The 19,020-nt window shown below is 36.2% G+C and overlaps 1 protein-coding gene across 7 annotated transcripts in view; it reads right to left on the reverse strand.

Annotated features, from left to right (window-relative positions):
* The window catches only part of REV1 (REV1 DNA directed polymerase), a 92,356-nt gene that overhangs the window by 40,183 nt on the left and 33,153 nt on the right, over positions 1-19,020 (reverse strand). For 2 of the 7 annotated variants that reach the window (XM_086701318.1, XM_086701317.1), the window contains exon 4: positions 4,466-4,634. In XM_086701318.1, coding sequence (XP_086557444.1) covers positions 4,466-4,634 — 169 coding nt within the window. Of the gene's footprint in view, positions 1-4,465; positions 4,635-7,660; positions 8,514-8,868; positions 10,823-14,602; positions 14,757-19,020 lie in introns of those variants that run through there. The other 5 variants (XM_086701321.1, XM_086701320.1, XM_086701319.1 and 2 more) reach the window with 5 other exon arrangements.

The following is a 19,020-nucleotide window of genomic DNA, read 5'->3' on the forward strand; positions in this document are numbered from 1 at the left end:
AAAACCAACTTAAGAGTTTAATACTTGAGGAAAAGAAGTTTCATGAAAAATAAATGTTAACAACGGAGTTTTTCACCAACAATGAGCCACCTATTCTAGTTTATTTCTTCTCCCTCTGTTTTAGTGGCCCTAATGCAACATAATCTTACTTAAACACTTAAGAATAAGATATTCCTTTAAAAGTCAATGGCCAACAACATTACATGAGGGGAAAAAGAAATAGAGTAAGATGACAAAACTGCAAGCACGAGTTCGACTAGTCAATACTTTAATCCTCATGACTTTAATATTTTTACCACAACTCCCCTTCAAACAATTCATATAGAATCATCAAGATTTTCTCAAATCTCCTCTAGCAAGCTTTTCCAGAATAACTAAAATGGATGAGAATTCCCAATTTCCACACCATGAGCTCAGGAAGGGGAATAAAAGGTATAAAAATACGTATACAACTTCTTGCCCTCTCTCCTACAGGGTCCAGATTGGTTTTTTATTACAGATACTGAAAATAAGCTATTTGTTTTTGAGCTCTTGGAAACCAAGAATGTATTTTCTGATAAAATACTACCTACAAGTCATTGGGGAATCGTCTGAAATGTGTCTGTTGGTTTGTTAGCCAAGTAAAAATAATTTTACAAGAACTGTGTAATACTGTGAGAAAAAATGTAAATGACACCATTTAAAAAAAAAAAAAAAAGCCAAATCTATACCAGAAATTAGTCGTATACATTTTCTATAAAGAATAAATTGAGGCAAGATACAAAAACACAAGAGAAACGAAAGAAATCATGAGGTGAAACTGTTGTCAACTTTTATGTAAGTGAACTGAATAAGCACTCTAATCTATACAGTTAATGTAATTAGAAACATTTTAGCCCATGTGAAGTATGGGCTCTTCAGAGTATCGTTTAAGTACGTACGTGGCAGATGTGCTAACATATTATAGTTTGGGAGCTTAAAAAGAAAGGGCAGAGTTTGTCTGGGAGCCAGTTACCCCCAGCAGGAGACCCCAATGAGCTGGCATAAACTGCAACAATCACCACCTCTCACTGCCAGCAGACCCACCTGGGAACCTAACCATAGGAGGCAGGGTCCCCTGCTACAAGAGACTCAACACAAAATGAAGAACAAAAACAAAATCAGCCTTAGTAACTAAGGACAGCATTTTTAAACTGTGCTCCACAGCACTTGTCAGGCTTGAGGAGGCAGTGGGGTGAATCACAGCAGCTTCTCATTAACTATCTTACCCTTCAGATATCCACATTACATTGTCTGAAGAAAAGGATGAGGACAAAAATTTGAAAATCCCTAATTTATACTATATAAAAGTATAAGATTTGCAAGGCAAAGGTTTCAGTAAAATAATCTCATACCTAAAACTTCTCCATTAAAGGACTCCCTTGCCTCTTAGAAGTCGTGGCCTTATATTCATGCCCACATTAACTCAGGTTTAATGGCACATACACAGACACCAGGGAATTCTAATCAAAGCAAAGCAATCACCTCAAACACTTAGAAGTGGTAGTTGCTGTTTAAACTGCTCAAACTAAAAACAGGAAAATTATAGAAAAGAGTATCATTTATCATCCATTAAATAACTAAAATAATGTTTAAAATTTTAAGTACAATAAAATCTCATAAAAACACTACTGAGAAGAGATGAACAAGACTGGGATTAGAGTATGAAAGAAAGAGTACTGTAATTGCGCAAAAGGATTCCATGCTAGTACATGCAGACACTGGGCATTTATTTTATATATTAAGACATATGCCCAGACTGATCCATTTCCACAGGGCCAACTCATCTACATCAAACTTAATTAAACGGCAAAGAGCAGACCCAATCAGGAGTCAGAAAGATCTGAATTCGGAATCCTGCTGTTCTTGGATATATCTTATTAGCTCTGCCTTCTCATATATAAAATGAAGCAAACAGGCCATATGATAAGGATGTCCAAAGTAACTTCAGTTATTAAAAAACAGATGATTAAGCCTGACTTCAAACCAAAATAAAATCCACTCAGGTGAACTTTAAAACTTGTAACTGCCTTAAGTTGCTTTTTTGATTGTATTCTCTCTAGTTATATTCAGGGCAAGAAGGAAGAGTAAGTATTTGAAAAAAAAGCTCTAATGTAAACTCCCATTTTCTAAGCAAATCAAGTTCCACTCAGCAAGTGCCCTTTTCAACCCACTTTCCTACTATCTATGGATCTCCACCATTCCCTCCAAAGTCAAACTAATATCCTCAGATCAAAATTCTAGCCCTAGCACGATGATAGGATTGTCTGCACATGACAACACACAGTACAACTGTGGAATGATACAAACTTTTTTCATATTAAATATAATTTATTGTCAAATTGGTTTCCATACAACACCCAGTGCTCATCCCAACAGGTGCCCTCCTCAATGCCCATCACCCACTTTCCCCTCTCCACCAACCCCATCAACCCTCAGTTTGCTCTCAGTATTTAAGAGTCTCTTATGGTTTGCCCCCTTCCCTCTCTGTAACTTTTTTTGTTCCCCCATCCCCTCCCCCATGGTTTTCTGTTAAGTTTCTCAGGATCCACATATGAGTGAAAACATATGGTATCTGTCTTTCTCTGCCTGACTTATTTCACTTAGCATAACACTCTCCAGTTCCATCCATGTTGCTACAAAAGGCCATATTTCATTCTTTCTCATTGCCAAGTAGTATTCCAATGTATATATAAACCACATCTTCTTTATCCATTTGTCAGTTGATGGGCACTTAGGCTCTTTCCATAATTTGGCTATTGTTGAAAGTGCTGCTATAAACATTGGGGTACATGTGCCCCAATGCATCAACACTCCTGTATTCCTTGGATAAATTCCTAGCAGTGCTATTGCTGGGTCATAGGGTTCTATTTTTAATTTTTTGAGGAACCTCCACACTGTTTTCCAGAATGGCTGCACCAGTTTGCATTCCCACCAGCAGTGCAAGAGAGTTCCCGTTTCTCCACATCCTCGCCAGCATCTATAGTCTCCTGATTTGTTCATTTTAGCCACTCTGACTGGCATGAGGTGGTGATACAAACTTCTTATACTGAAAACCACACAGCTCCTTTTTTAAGGAGACACATAGCTAAAAGCCACGTTCTTTGATCTGATGTAAAGAAGGGTCAGGTCATGAGAAAACAGCAAAAGGCACTGGTGACATATTCCAAGGATAGGCTATCAACCTAATCCCCCAAGGTTTAAAAAAATTTTAATCTCTAAGATACATATGGTTTTCTGAAAACCAAATGCACTTTCTAAAAATGCACTTTTGGGGCACTTGGGTGGCTCAGTTGGTTAAGCGTCTGATTCTTGGTTCAGCTCTGGTCATGATCTCATGGTTAGTGGGATCGAGCCCCGCATCAGGCTTCATGCTGACAGCAAACAGCCTGCTTCGGATTCTCTCTCTCCCCTCTCTCTGCCCCTCCCCTGCTCAAGTGCATGCTCTCTCTCTCTCAAAATAAATAAAATTTAAAAATGAGTGAATAAGCAAATAAATAAATAGATATATACTTTTGACATTTTGGAATTTATTTTTTAACAATTGCTGATGTTTACAGAATAAAAATAAAACAACAAAGGAACTTCTATATTTTGCCTCTAACAATGTGCCAGGCATTATGCTAGATAATTGCACAAATTATTTCTAGTTCTCACATAATCATATCATGTCAATATTAGCTGCCTTTTACAAATGAGGATTTTAATATTTTCACTTTTAATTTCCATTCATCTAACAATTACTCATATATATATATATATATATATATATATATATATATATATACCATTTCAAAATATAAATTCACTTAAGTTATGGCTCATTGCCAAGGTTCAGATGACATATTTAAACTTAGGAAATTAATACGAATGGCCACTGATTTAGAACATCAATTCCAAATCAACAACAGAAGAACCATAATGTAACAACTAAAAGATATTAATACCTCAAACTGCTCTTCCTCTTTGTCCTGAGTACTCCAGGTCCACAATACCCTGGTCTTCTTCTTACCTCTTAGCATGTACTTTTAACACAGGATAGAATTTACTCATATACCCAGCATACTGTTTATTATGTTTTCTTCAATAGAACACATAAGCTCCAAGAGGTAGGGATGGGATCTTTGTTTGCTTCATCGATAATTCCCAAATACACAGAGCACCATCTAGCCCATGAGAGATGCACAAGCATTTGCTGAATGAATACCATGCTTAGCCAATCCCTTCCCATCACTGCTTCCTGCTGCTTACCTGAGTCATCTCCCCTAATTCCTCGTAGCTAAGGTTGTTGCAAGAACACTAACATACTAGGCTACCTAAATTATCAATGTGAGGTTAAAGAGTACACTGGTGTTAAGACATTATTTTTCACTCTTAAGAGGCAATGTGTGTTTATAATATAAAGTATTCCAATTTTAAAAACTTATTAATTAAAAATTAAACTTACCTTTCCACAATCCATTCTGGCCGAATTACTTTTTCTCCCTTTAATTCTTTAATTTTGGCATTTGGAAGATTTGTGGCAATAATGTGTGTTGTTTTGGATCTGGAATAATACACATGGTATTGACCTCCATGCAACATCATTAGCTTTCGCAATTCCTCAGCAGAAGGATCTGTAAAATTAGTATTAAAATATGTTAAAGAGTTTTTTATATAAGTACAGCCCTAGCTGAATAATCCCTTAAAAAGCCCAATTTGAGGAACATATCACTGATTTCTCCTGGGCTGTGTTGTCAGTAAACAAAATTGGGAGGTAAGTCACAAAGTGATAAGGCTATTTGGCTTTAGCACATCCTCTTCCCTGGCTACTGGAGACAGTCCACCAATAAAAAAGCACTTATTGCTAAGATGTGCCCAGAGCAGATAGGGACCTCAAGTAATGAATCTACACTAATAACAGAGCAGATATTTTAAAACTTTTGATCACATTTTGCTACATGACCTTGATATTGGTTATCTTAGGTTTTAAAAAATTAACAAGTGTAAAATCATTTATAGATCAGTTTACAGAGACTCCAATTAATCTTACACCTACCTCCTTCAGAATAGTACAATAGCTGGTAAATTACTCATACTTACTATGAGCAGACTTACTATAGGGCTATTAAAAGACTTTACCCCTATGAAGCTTAATAACTTTTATTTATTTAAAGTTTTTTTATTTATTTTTTGAGAGAGAGAGAGAGAGAGAGAGAGAGAGCGAGCGCGCGAGCGAGCAGGGGAAGGGCAGAGAGAAGGAGAGAGAAAGAAGTCCAAGCAGGCTGGGCACATTAGCAGAACCTGAGGTGGGCTTGATCCCATGAACGATAAACTAAAATCAAGAGTCAGATGCTCAACCAACTGAGCCACCAGGAGCCCCAATAACCTTTTTTTATTTAATATAAAAAAAGTTAAAATAATATTATTCAGTTTCTTAATATCAACTTTTACCAAAACCAAAAAATAACCAATACAAAAAAAAAAAAAATACAAAGAAACTTCATTTTTTTCCATTTTGTTTCAAATTAATGTTTGTTAAACTATAGAAAAATACCTTAAACAAGAATCAGGGTGACCTATGCTTTCCCATAAAAAGTCAAACTCACTAAAGTTATGTTATGACCAGTATTACTAGCATCACATTAAACTAATTATTTTCAATAGCTTGTTTCTTCCACCTATTATCCTAATGAAAGCTCTAATCATACCTTCCTCAAAACAGCTGTATGGGGGAGGGGGTGTGAAGAGTGGGGAAATGTCACTGGAGGCTTATGTATCTACTTGTTATTCAAGCAACAGATTTTCTTAAATTCATATGATACAGATCAAAGTATTTAAATAAATACAATACAGGTCAAAGTATTTAAATAAACACTTTTATTATGATAACTATGTAATTAGGGGAGTTTTAGTCTTTAGAAGAAGAAAAACACTAACAAAGGACATTTAGATATGACAGGTTTTGTCTAGTCTTGGTAAATTCTTATAGTGTAGAATTCCTATGATGCTACTGATTGCACATACTACTACTGTCCCACAGAAATATAATGTGAACCACAAATGCAAGTCACATACATAACTTAATATTTTGGATCTATTAGGTTAAAAATATTACTAAAATTAATTTTACTTTTAGTAAAAAGTCCTCTTTAAGAGGCTTACTAGAAAGTAAGCTTACTTACTAGTAAGTAAGCCTCTTTAAGAGGCTTACTAGAAAATTTTATCGTTTCAACATGTAATCAACATAAAAAAATATAATTTCATATTTTTTTTAGACTAAGTGTCTAGCACATATTTACATTTAAAACATATGTCAATTTAGACTAGCCACATTTCAAGTTCTTATTAACAAATGTGGCTAGGGGCTACCCAAATTTAACAGTGCACTAAAAAGAGAAATGAAACAACTTTTAAATAAAATTAATTCAAAATTCATAATGGAAGGTTTATAGGGCTTAAGGATCACAAAAAATAGAGCATCACAAAAACTTAATGTGAAACAGTGAAAATTAAACAGTCAGAAATCTGCAGTTTACTTACTTTATTTCCCTAAGATTAAAGAATTTGGTTGATATAAAATAATAATAAAAAGTACCAAATTAAAGGCTAGGTACAACGTAACCATATGGACAAATACCAAACCCAATAAAAAGCAAGGTAATGCAAAAAAGTACTTACAAGTTAATCTTGTAAATTAACTTGGTTAATCTAAACCAATTCTAACTGTATTAAATGATTTAAACAGAAAACAGGCTGACAGAACACATTACTTCTGTAAACAGATACTTGTGAAGTATGCCCCCTCTACTACTTGCTCTCTGAAATCAAACCACTGCAGAATTTTGAAACTGGAAAACATGGACCTACTGGATAAAGTTGAGGAGGTTCCCTGAAGTCCAATTTTGCAAACTCTTGCATATTTTTCAGTGTGAAGTGGACCATTAAAACCAATCTAGTTAAAAGGTAAGATCCCATGAACTCTGGTGTCAGAATGACCTGGGTTTAATCTTGGCTTTAATATTCTTTAGCTGCATGACTTTGGACAAGGACTTAACTCCTTTAAGCTTTCTCCTCTTTACAAATAAGTAAGTCTGGCACATAGAAAGCACTAGGTATAAAAACTGTTATTGTAAACTATAATGACAGCAGAACTCCTTTCAAGTAATGTATGACTTGAGGATCCTGCCCTAGACCCTACAAAAAATCATAGAAGACACACATATGCTGACACTCAGTAGCCCTAATATTTTAAACAAACAGAATTGACAATAATGCACTAAGGAAAGCAGCCAGGGACCGTTCCACCAGTCCAAAGAGCATGGCATGCATGGTGGCTGCCCTCATTTTCATTGCTTTTTGATATTTTTAAAACCGTATTTCTCTCTGGCTTTGTTTCTTCAGCAGAACATACTCCTACATTAAAAGTTCAAAAGAATATAAACAGCTCTGAAGATTTGCACAATAAATTCATTTTTGTGCTTGACACTCTCTTTAAATTCAGATGTGGGCTAATTAGAGAAAAATGTTTGGGAGATAGTATCCAACCCCATGAAATCTCTAGGACACTTATGTTTTGTGTAACCCCATTCCTGCAATCTACTACACCAGTTAGTTTTCTTCAGACTACTAATAACAATCTGAAATTACCCTATTTGTTTACCTGATTTCCCCGTGGAGCACAAGCTCCTTGAGGGCAGGAACCTTGTCTGTTTTATTCACTTTCACATGTCTGGCACAAAGCAGGTATCAGGTATTATTTTTTTACACATTTACTGAATAAATTGGCATCTCCCAAGCATCAAAGACTCCTGCCTGGAGTTTTTACCTCAATAGCAAAAATGGAGTGTAAGCAGTATTATCACTTCAATTCTCAAAATATTTATTCAGTAATTCAACAAATTAGGTCATAATAGCACAAGGTCCAAAGCAAGACTGAACGTGTTCAAATCCTAGCTCCATCACCTGCTAAGCTGTGTGAACCTCAAGCAAGTTACTTAACTTCCCAGGGCCTCACTTTTCTCAGATGTAAACTGGGAATAATAGTGCCACAGAAGGCTGTTGTGGAATTAAGAGCTAAAAATTATAAACTGCTAAGAAAAATGCCATGCACACAGTAAGAATTATGTGTCAGCTATTACAAGTATTATTACTGTTCCCATCTCTATCCCAAAAGCAGAAAGGAAAAAAACTCTTATGGCTGAGGCCACTCTCTACCTATAAATCACTAATTTTTTTCAATTTGTAATCCCACCTATAAATCCTTCTCTTGTTGCCCACCCTCCAGTACCTTTTCCTTCAAGAAAGACCTTGACGTACTGGCCAGAATAAGAAAAGAAAATGAAAAATCAAACCAAACCAAAGTATATTCAGAGAAATTTTATCCCCCAAATCTTTACAACTGATGTTACCCTCTTGAGAATTTCAGAACTAAAAGACCTTTTAGAGATCTAATAACCATTTCATTTTCCACATTGGTCTAAATAAACTTAATCAAGTTAAACCAACGGGACCAATTTAAATTTTTTTTTTTTCAACGTTTATTTATTTTTGGGACAGAGAGAGACAGAGCATGAACGGGGGAGGGGCAGAGAGAGAGGGAGACACAGAATCGGAAACAGGCTCCAGGCTCTGAGCCATCAGCCCAGAGCCTGACGCGGGGCTCGAACTCACGGACCGAGAGATCGTGACCTGGCTGAAGTCGGATGCTCAACCGACTGCGCCACCCAGGCGCCCCTCAATGGGACCAATTTAAACAATAAATAAAACTATCCCTCAACCCTCCCTATGCATCTTCATTGAACATTTTATTTTTAAATACATTAGAGTATTTAAAAATAATCACTAACAAACATCATCACCACAGATTACCAATGATATCTTGGGTGAAGATCCATTAAATAAAAGAGCATGTCTCTGAGGCTCAGCAGCTCCCAAAAATGACTTTACCAAAGGAAGGGGGAAAAAAAAAAGCACTGGTTCTAACAAATGATTTAATTAATTACGTATTTATTTGAGTGCATGTGCAAGCAGGAAAGGGGCAGAGAGAGAGAGAGAGAGAGAGAGAGAGAGAGAGAGAGAAGAAGGAATTGTAAACAAGTTCCGTGTTGTCAGCACAGATCCTATGTGGGGCTCGATCCCATGAACCATGAGATCATAATCTGAGCCCACATCAAGAGATGTACGCACTACTGACTGATTCACACAGGAACCCAAAAATTTTTTTATAAAGGTACATATGCCAAACAAATTATTTCCCTGAAGATATACTGAATTTTTCAGCAAGCAAATTATTGTTCATCAATGCACCTGAAGTTTCTTATAAATAGCATCAACTTTAGGCAGATTTATAGAAAAACAAAAGATAAGAGAGGGGCACCTGGGTGGCTCACTGGGTTAAGCGTCCGACTTTGGCTCAGGTCAGGTTCTCACAGTTGGTGAGTTTGAGCCCCCTGTCTGGCTCTGTGCTGAGAGCTCAGAGCCTGGAGCCTGCTTCAGATTCTGTGTCTCCCTCACTCTGCCCCTCATAGAGAGCTCATGTGCTCTCTCTCTCTCAAAAATATATAAACATTAAAAAATTAAAAAAAAAAAAAGATAAGAGAGATTAAGGTAACTTTCCAAAGTCACACACAGCTAATGGAATAGCTACAATTCAAGTCCAGGTTTCTGTCTCCAAAAACTCATAGTTAATCAGCCTTAACATGCTGCTACACTGGATAGAAAGGCCTGGTTTCCAGCTGCAGTGTGACACTTAAAAGTCATGACATATTGGGCAACTGACTCATTCCATTTAGCTTCAGTGTCCTCATTACAAAATGAGAGGCTAGACTAGTTGACATTTGATTCCTTACAAAGCTATTGTATAACTGTATGTACTAACCATTATCTCCAGCAAACAAGAAAGAAAGCAAAGGAGGGAGGAAGAGAGAATCCATGTGACAGTGCAGAGCCCCATGAGGGCCTTGATCTCACAAATTGTGAGATCATGACCTGAACTGAAACCAAGAGTCAGATGCTTAACTGAAAAAACCCAGGTGCCCCCCAATTTTTTAAAGAGCAAAACCCTATTTCAAACGAACCCTTACAAAAAAACAAAAAAAACAAAACCCAAATACCAAACAAATAAGAGTAATATAAGACTTTATTTTTAAAGTTCAATCTATATACTTACTTATACTTACTACTTTGTGCATTCCAGCATAGTATACTTACATACACTTACATATACTTACTATTTTGCATTCTAGCATAGTAGTGAGAAAATCCTGATTCACACACATTAGAACTATTAATATTTTCAACTATTTAAAAGAAGTTATATTCCAAGGTCTATGTAAAAAGTACATAACCTAACAACAAAAGGTACAAAACATTTCTAGTAAGTAGTATATTTGAATATTTGTTTTGTGTTTTTAGTGTACTTAAAAATACATACAATTTTAAGACTGTAAAACCTTTCAAGTGTTTTGGAACTGAAGTTAATAACCTATTTAAAACAACTAGCAGTTTTAATCAGGCATGCAACAGCACTTATTATATCTGGAGACAGGAACCTTATTTAATGAGTCATAGTATCCTCAGTACCCATATTTTCTTTTCTTCTTTTTTTTAATGTTTATTTTTGAAGGTGAGAGAAAGAGACAGAATGCAAGTGGAAGAGAGGCAGAGAGAAAGGAAAACAGTCCACACAGAGCCCAATGCAGGGTTCGAACCCACAAACTACAAGATCATGACCTCAGCTGAAGTCGGATGCTTAACCGACCTAGCCACCCATGTGCCCCCTCAATTTCAAGCATCTCACTTAGAATTTAGTAAGGATTTCACAAATGCTTTTTTTTTTTAATTTTTTTTTCAACATTTATTTATTTTTGCGACAGAGAGAGACAGAGCATGAACGGGGGAGGGGCAGAGAGAGAGGGAGACACAGAATCGGAAACAGGCTCCAGGCTCTGAGCCATCAGCCCAGAGCCTGACGCGGGGCTCGAACTCCCGGACCGCGAGATCGTGACCTGGCTGAAGTCGGACGCTTAACCGACTGCGCCACCCAGGCGCCCCAATGCTTTTTTTTTTAACACAAGATACTCTATCAGATAAAAATTTCTGTGGGAACAGAGAGCTGACAAACATTTGACTGAGTTGAACCCAGAAAACTACATAGGATTTTACATTCAGATAAGCTGAGGAAAATTGGTGAGCAAAGCTGTTAAGGAATGGGGGAGAGCTGTGGCCATAGAGTTGAAAGCACACTTTTCAAAGAACTAGGAATAATCTAGTTTGAGAGCTACAGGATGAATTAGCTTAAAGACCACACTGAGAGGACATGGCAGGGTTTGAATTTATGCTCTGTGGAGTCTTCGAGAAAGAACTAGGACCACTGGATGGAAGCTATAGGAATGCATGCACATTTTAACTCACTAAAACAATCATACCTGCTCCAAAATGAACTGGCTTGCACCCCAAGACAGTATACCATCACTGGAGTCACTGCAAGAGGCTGAGTGGTGGCCTGTCTCTAACTCAGCAATACTGAAGACGTAATTCACACACAGAAAATGATTAACTTGAAGACTTAAATTCCCTCCTAATCCCAAGATTCTGAGTCTGTGATCTAAAACAAGGGTCAGCAAACTAAGCCCTTGGGCCAAATCTGGCCCACCTGTTTTTGTAAATAAAGTTTTATGGAATACTACTCTCATTCATTTACATACTGTCCATGGCTGCTCTGAGGGCTATAATAGCAGAGCTGAACAGATGCAACAGAGAGTACATGGCCCACAAAGCTCTGGTCCTTCACAGAAAAAGTTTGCTAACCCTTGATCTAAAATACAGCCAAAGACTACTACTTTATGAAAACAAAGTACAGTATTTGTTCTAAATACTTCCATTATCCACTATTTCAGATACTACTCAGAGAGGATAGGGTAGGTTATGCTGCAGTAACATATGACCCCAAAATTGCAGTGACTTAAAACAAAGGTTTATTTTTCACCCATGAAACATTTCCACCCTCTGCCATCATGTCCATGGAGCTGTGGCTCCATGTTATCTTTATTGACATCCAGACCGATGGAGCAACCTCAATCTAGAACACTGCCAGTCATTGTAGCAAAAGAAAAAGAGGGTATAATGAAGCACGAACTGACTTTTAAAGCTTTATCCCCAAAATGATATATACCATTTCACTTACATTTTGTGAACATGGCCAAATCTGACCTCAATAAGTAAGGAAGTAAAATCCTTCCCGGGAGGGGAAGCAGATTTTGGTGAACAAAAATACAATCCACCACAGAGTGTATTTGGAAATATTTATGTAAGTAATTTGTCTTCCCTACTTCTACAACCTATACCAGTAGATCTATACTGATGTTCAGCCTAAAAACAAACAAAAAAGCAAAACAAACAAAAAAATTTAGCAAAAATTACTAAGCAAACAACTTAGTAATTTCATACTTCCTAAGATAAATATTAAAACTCAGAATTACTTAAAGATTACTCTCTACTATAAAACATGCCTAGAATAAAAAATCTGAAAATAGAATAAAATACATCATTCATACATAGTTCTATGCCCCAAAAAACCACTGTAATGTATTTGCTTCTATCATGTTTTTTCCTGTACTTTTCTGTTTGATTGTCCCCTACTTTTCATTTTACATTCTACCCTTTCACATTTACCAAAAATTTTCCTATATTATTATAAATTATCCATTGTTATCTTTTGAATTGTTATTTAATGTTTAATTTATTTTGAGAGAGAGTGCGTGCGATCGAGTGTGCGCACAGGGGGAGAGGCAGAGAGCCAGGAAAGAGAGAATCCCAAGCAGGCTCTACTATCAGTGCAGAGCACATGGGGCTTGATCTCACAAAACCGTGAGGTCATGACCTGAGACGAAATGAAGAGTCAACTGCTTAACCAACTGAACCACCCAGGTTCAGTTTTAGGTCACCTTATAGATGGTATAATTTATACCTAAGTTTCTATTCTTATACAGTGCTTTGCTTTCAAACAAAACAACATGATTATTTTTAATATTAACTTATAATGGAAGGCCAGTTAGGCTTATGGCCTTAGAATATACTCTCAGAAGAATTACTGAGCCAAACGTTATAAGCATATTAAAGTCTCCTCATGTATTTCATAATGCCATTTTCCAAAGCCAGTATACCACCTTACACTCTTGCTCCATCAATGAAAGGGTTGGCTATTCTCATCCATCTGTTTATGTATTAGGTATATTCACATAATAATTTTTTGAAATTAAATAAATTTTGCACAAAATTTATCCTGCTTCCTTATACATTTCTCTAATAGTGAAGGTGAACATATTTACATGTTTGTGACTCAGGTCTATTTCCTGAAATAAATGGTTTCTGAAATCTGCCCTTTAATCTATTGGGATCTGAGTGTTTTATTTCTTATGATTTTGATGGATAAGCTTTTTTCCAGTCATTCAATTTGTTGCAACAAATTATACTGAATAATCCTACCCTCTCCCCCACTTATCTGTGGTTCTTTACAACTTAGAATATTTAAAGCAGTGCTTAAGTGCTAGGCTGTTCTAAGTGATTTATAAATATTAACGCAGTAATTTATAGTAAGTACATATATATATACACAAATGATATCTAATTTACATACCAAATTTATATACAGAGAATTTATTTCAGAGCAATTCTAAACCATGTATCTGCCTATTCTTACACCAGTTACGTCAAGTTTTAAATGCTTATAGCCTTCCATAATAGGTTTTGACGTGTCAGAGCTAGTTCTCTCCTCACTGTTCTTCATCATTGCCTTAAGGTACGCTATTGTGGGGGAAACAAAACATAAGTCAGATAATTTGCTGTAGCAGGTTGGCTAATAGCTAACAGTACTAATAACAAGGACAAAAGGGTTTGAAGAAGTATTGCTATTGCAACAAAAGGATTTCTGGCATTCTAAAAACCCAAACTATTCACCAGAACTTCTTATGTAAAATAATAATGGGTGTTCTTAATGACAATGAAGGCACTCTAGGATCCTAAAGTATCTTCTCAAAGTTTAAAATTATATTCCACAATACTCCTGTAATTTTACAGAACATTCTATAAGAATGTTTTGAATGCAACTGAAGTTCAGAACTAAAGACAACCCTAGTAAGAGACAATTACACACAGTAAAAGTAGAAGGCATCTATCACAGGACCACAACTTAGGCCTGACGTTCTGCAAGTGAAATCCCACCACAGCAAATAACCACTACAGAATGCAAAAAGAAACACATGAAGACCACTCTCATGTCTCTAGGCTCAGTTTAGAACAGTTTTGGTTATCTGGTTAAAATAAATTCTAAAAACAAACTTTAGGGACGGCTGGGTGGCTCAGTCCATTAAGCATCTGACTCTTGGTTTCGGCTCACACAGGCCATGATCTCACGGTTCATGGGTTTGAGCCTTGTGTCAGGCTCTGCACTACAGTGCAGAGCCTGCTTCGAATTCTCTCTCTCTACCCTCCCCTGCTCGTGTTCCCTCTCTCTCAAAATAAATAAATTTCAAAAAAAATTTATTTTCTTGCACAAAAGCTTTCCTTGATACATCTCTAATGAGAAAATATTCATCATGCGCACCATTTCATTCTGTATATCCAAAGAGCTTGATTTAATGTTGGTTGTGCTACATACATGGTAGAAAGAAGTAAACCAAATGGCTGCTTACACCTCCTTTGGTCCTACAGTAGTAATATCCTTCATTATTTCATTATTTCATTTGAGTCTCACAATCCTATAAATTAGAAAAGATAATTTAGCACGGTTACTGATAAGGAAATAGAAAAAAATTAGGTGACTTGTCCATAATCACTTAGCTATTGTGCAGACCCTTTTTGTCTTCTGACTCCCAACTGTTACTCTTCCTCCAGCAGCTATGCTTACTCTCCTGACTCCTTTCCTACCTAACTACCTTAGAGTTACCACATTCAACTATAAGCCACATACACTTAACCAAACAAAAATTGAAGAAAAGATTCAAAAGCCTAGAGAGTCGTGAGTAACTATCAGGTGCAAACACCTATTAGACACTGGACAAAAATACAGTGGGTGGCATAAAATAATACAGTAAGTCTCTCCCATGTTAGAGGTTAAATTCCTATATCTCTGATTTATAAGATCAGAGTCTCACAGAAAATGAAAGAAAGATATGTATTTACAAAAAAATAATTTCTGGAAAGCATACGTTTCTTAATAAAAATTAGATTTTTCACCACTAAATGGGGCTCTTTTCCTAAGACATCACAAGGTTCAGAAAACACCAAAGTAAGGTCATTAAAGTTTTCAAACAAATCCTTATCACTTGAAATGTAAGCCTGTCATACTTGCATATTCCCTTGTTCATTTTGCAATGCATGCCAACATGTTTGCCTGCCCACCTATTTTTTCACAAATCTCAGCAGTGCCAAAGCTGTTGGACCTGGTCTTTTATCTACATATTGAAAAAAGTACAAAATAACCAGAACATCTCTTGCCATATTAACTGTCCTGATCCCACTCAACAGAAGATAGCAATTACAGTTCACAAGATTTGGTACTAGCTCACTCTGGGAGCTTTCACCAAAATAAGCATGCTCAGGGCCTATCTCCCAGAGATTACAATTCAGTAAAAGCCTACAATGTAGCCTATTTCTTAATTAAAAGCTATAAATTCAAGAAGACGGAGTTGAATTAACATATGAATGAAAAGATTTTAACAGTATGATGTACAAATACAAAACCCTGTTATTCACTCATTTACTCAACTAATATTTATTAGCCATCTTACAATGTACCAGGAACGGCTCTAGGCCACTGGGCTATAGCAATGATCAATAAAAACTCATCTCTGTGCTCCATGGTAGTACTTCTATTTCACTGGGCAGACAGAAAACAAGTCAAATAAATGATACCAGTTCAGGTACAAATAAATTCTATAAAGAGAAATACAGCTGGACAAGGGGTCACGAAAGCAATTGAAGGGTAAGGTACACCTATCTTGGGTAAGTGTGGTCAGGGAAAGTCTCAAAGGAGATGACATTTGATCAGAGATGTGAATGATGAAGACCTGGGGACATCAGATGGAATAGCAAATTTAAGGCCCTACAGTGCTACCTCTGTAGCCCTCATGTTTGTCTAGGGGCTACTACATAAAATGGGCTTTCTGACTCCAAAAAAACTTAAAACATAAAGACCTGACAATATAAGACTCAGGTATCAAAATAAATGTTTCTAGTAGTGCTGCTATGAAATTTAAATACTATGGACTGGCTTAGGAAAGGAGGCAAAATCTAATTTAATCTGAGTCTTAATGGATGAGTATAATTCCAGTTCACAGTAGTGAGGAAAGCAGCTTTTCACAAGAGGCAAAAGCACAAATGGAAGCGCAGAAACAAAAGTACAAAGAAAAAACCTAAAACATCAGAATAAGCCCAATGACCAAAATTAGAGAATATAAAGGTGAAAATGTACATTACGATCATGACAAGAATGCCTTTACCCTTCCTCATTTAGAAAATGCCTCTTTATCCAGACTGGGCTTAAAAAGTCAATCCCTTTATGAAGGATTCACTAACTCTCAAAGGCAGTAACTTCTCTTCTGTGTTGCCATCCACCTTCCTCTGTATCTCTCAGAGATTATTATCACCACAAAACCCACATTATTCATCAACCACCATCTCTGTTCAAACCTAGTTACTAACACACAAGCAGCATAGAAAATACATTTGTTCAATCAATTAAGGTGGAATAAAATGGGATGGAAGGTCCACAGACTAGAAAACTCAACAGAGTAAAGACGTCAATTCTCCTTAAACTGATCTACAGGCTTAATGTAATTCCTATCACAATCACAACAAGGTACTTATTTTATAAACAAAGACAACCTTATTCTAAAATTTATATGGAAAGGCATAGGCCCTAAGAAAAACTAAAACAATCTTAGCAAAGAAGAAAATGGAAGTATCATTCTACCTCATGTTAAGGCTTACAATACAGATAATCAAAAACCAGGTGGTACCAGTGAAGAGAGACATGCATCAATATAATAAAACAGAGAATCCAGAAACAGACCCAGATACGTCCAACTAATTTTTGATAAAAGTGTGAAAGTAATCTAATGGAGGAAAGATAACATTTCAACGAGCAGAACTAGAGCAATGGGATACCCATAGGCCACCAAAAAAATAAGTAAAAATTAACTCAAAATGAATCATGAACTTAAAACATAAAACTATGAAAATTTTTAGAAGAAAACAGGTGAAAATCTTTGGGATCTAGTATTAAGCAAAGACTTTTGAATTGAAAACACAATCCATAAACGTAAAGATCCATAAACTCAACCTTATGAAAATTAAAAACTTTGCTCTGCAAAAGACCATGTGAAAAGGATGAAAGACAAGCTACAGACTAAGAGAAATATCTGCAAGCACACATCTGACAAAGGAGTAGTATCTGGAATATACAAAGAACTCTCAAAACTGAAGAGAATATAAAACAAATTAGAAAATGAACAAAGATGTGTACAGAGTTTCACTGTCAAGGACATACAGATGGCAAACAGACGCATCAAAAGATGTTCACCATCAGTCATCAGGCAAATACAAATTAAAAGCACAATGAGACACCACTACACATATTAGAATGCGTAAATTAATTTAAAAAACAAAAACAAAAAACCAAATTGTCTTTACGAAATGCTGGTGAGGATGCAGAGCAATTGCAACACAAATAAAAACCACAATGAGATAGCAGGACACACCTATTAAAACGCTTAAAAAACACTAAATGCTAACAAGAATGCAGAGAAATGGGTCACTCATAAATTGCTAGTGGGAATATAAAATAAAATAGCACAGCCACTGAGAAACCATTTCGCAATTTCTTTAAAAAACTAAACAGGCAACTACTGTATGTATGACTTAGCAACAGCTCTCTTATGTTCACACAAAATCTGTACACTTATGTTCAGAGCCAAAACCAGAAAATAATCCAGATGTTAAATTATTTTTAATGTTTATTTTTGAGAAAGAGAGAGAGAGGAAGAGACAGACAGAGCCTGAGCAGGGGAGGGGCAGAGAGAGAGGGAGACACAGAATCTGAAGTAGGTCCCAGCCTCCGAGCTTTCAGCACAGAGCCCGACGCCTGGTTTAAACTCAAGAGCGGCAAGCTCATGACTTTAGCTGAAATGAGACACCTAACTGAATGAGCCACCCAGGCGCCCCAATAATCCAGATGTTCTTAAACAGGTAAATGTTTAACAAACTGTAGAACACCCATATAATGGAATACAACTCAACAATAAAAGGGAAAAAACTACTGATATATACAATGTATATGAATCACTAGAATATTATCTTAATTTTAAAAGCTAATACTAAAAGGTTGTATACAGTATGTTCTTTTATGTAACATTCTTGAAATGAAAAAAGTATAGAAATGGAGACTAGGTTAGTAGTTAAAAGGACTAAAACGAGGCTGAGAGCCTTTTGTCTAAAAAAGGGCAGCATGAAGAATCTTTGTCGTGTGGAAACATTCTCTATCTTGAATGTATCAATGGCAATTTCCTGGTTGATACTGTACTATGGTTTACAAGATATTACCATTGAGATAAACTGGGCAAATGGTTCATAGTATCTCTGTAGTACTTCTTATAATGGCATGTAAATTTACAATTACCTCAAAAAAAATTTTAATTAAAAAAACAAAAATAAAAACAAAAACAAAAACAGGATGGAAGGTGAAGAAGTTAACCTTGGCAGGCAAAGCATCCTTTTTTGGGAAAAAAAGAGAATGGGTTGACAGAAGCACAATAGCCAAAAGATGTAGAATCTTTTCTTTAATCTCAAATTCAACAGTAATTGGTTTGCAAAGGATGGGAGTCAACAGAGAGAAGTTCAGGTGGCACACCTGGGAGCTTTAAAGGAGTCAGGAAAACTTGGAATGTTGGGTGCCTGCGTGGCTCAAGCGTCCGACTCTTGGTTTCAGCTCAGGTCATGATCTCATGGTTCATGAGTTTGAGC

The sequence above is a fragment of the Puma concolor genome, chromosome A3 (genome assembly GCF_028749965.1).
Source record: "Puma concolor isolate L17-30 chromosome A3, mPumCon1.1.hap2, whole genome shotgun sequence".
Classification (NCBI taxonomy): Eukaryota; Metazoa; Chordata; class Mammalia; order Carnivora; family Felidae; genus Puma; species Puma concolor.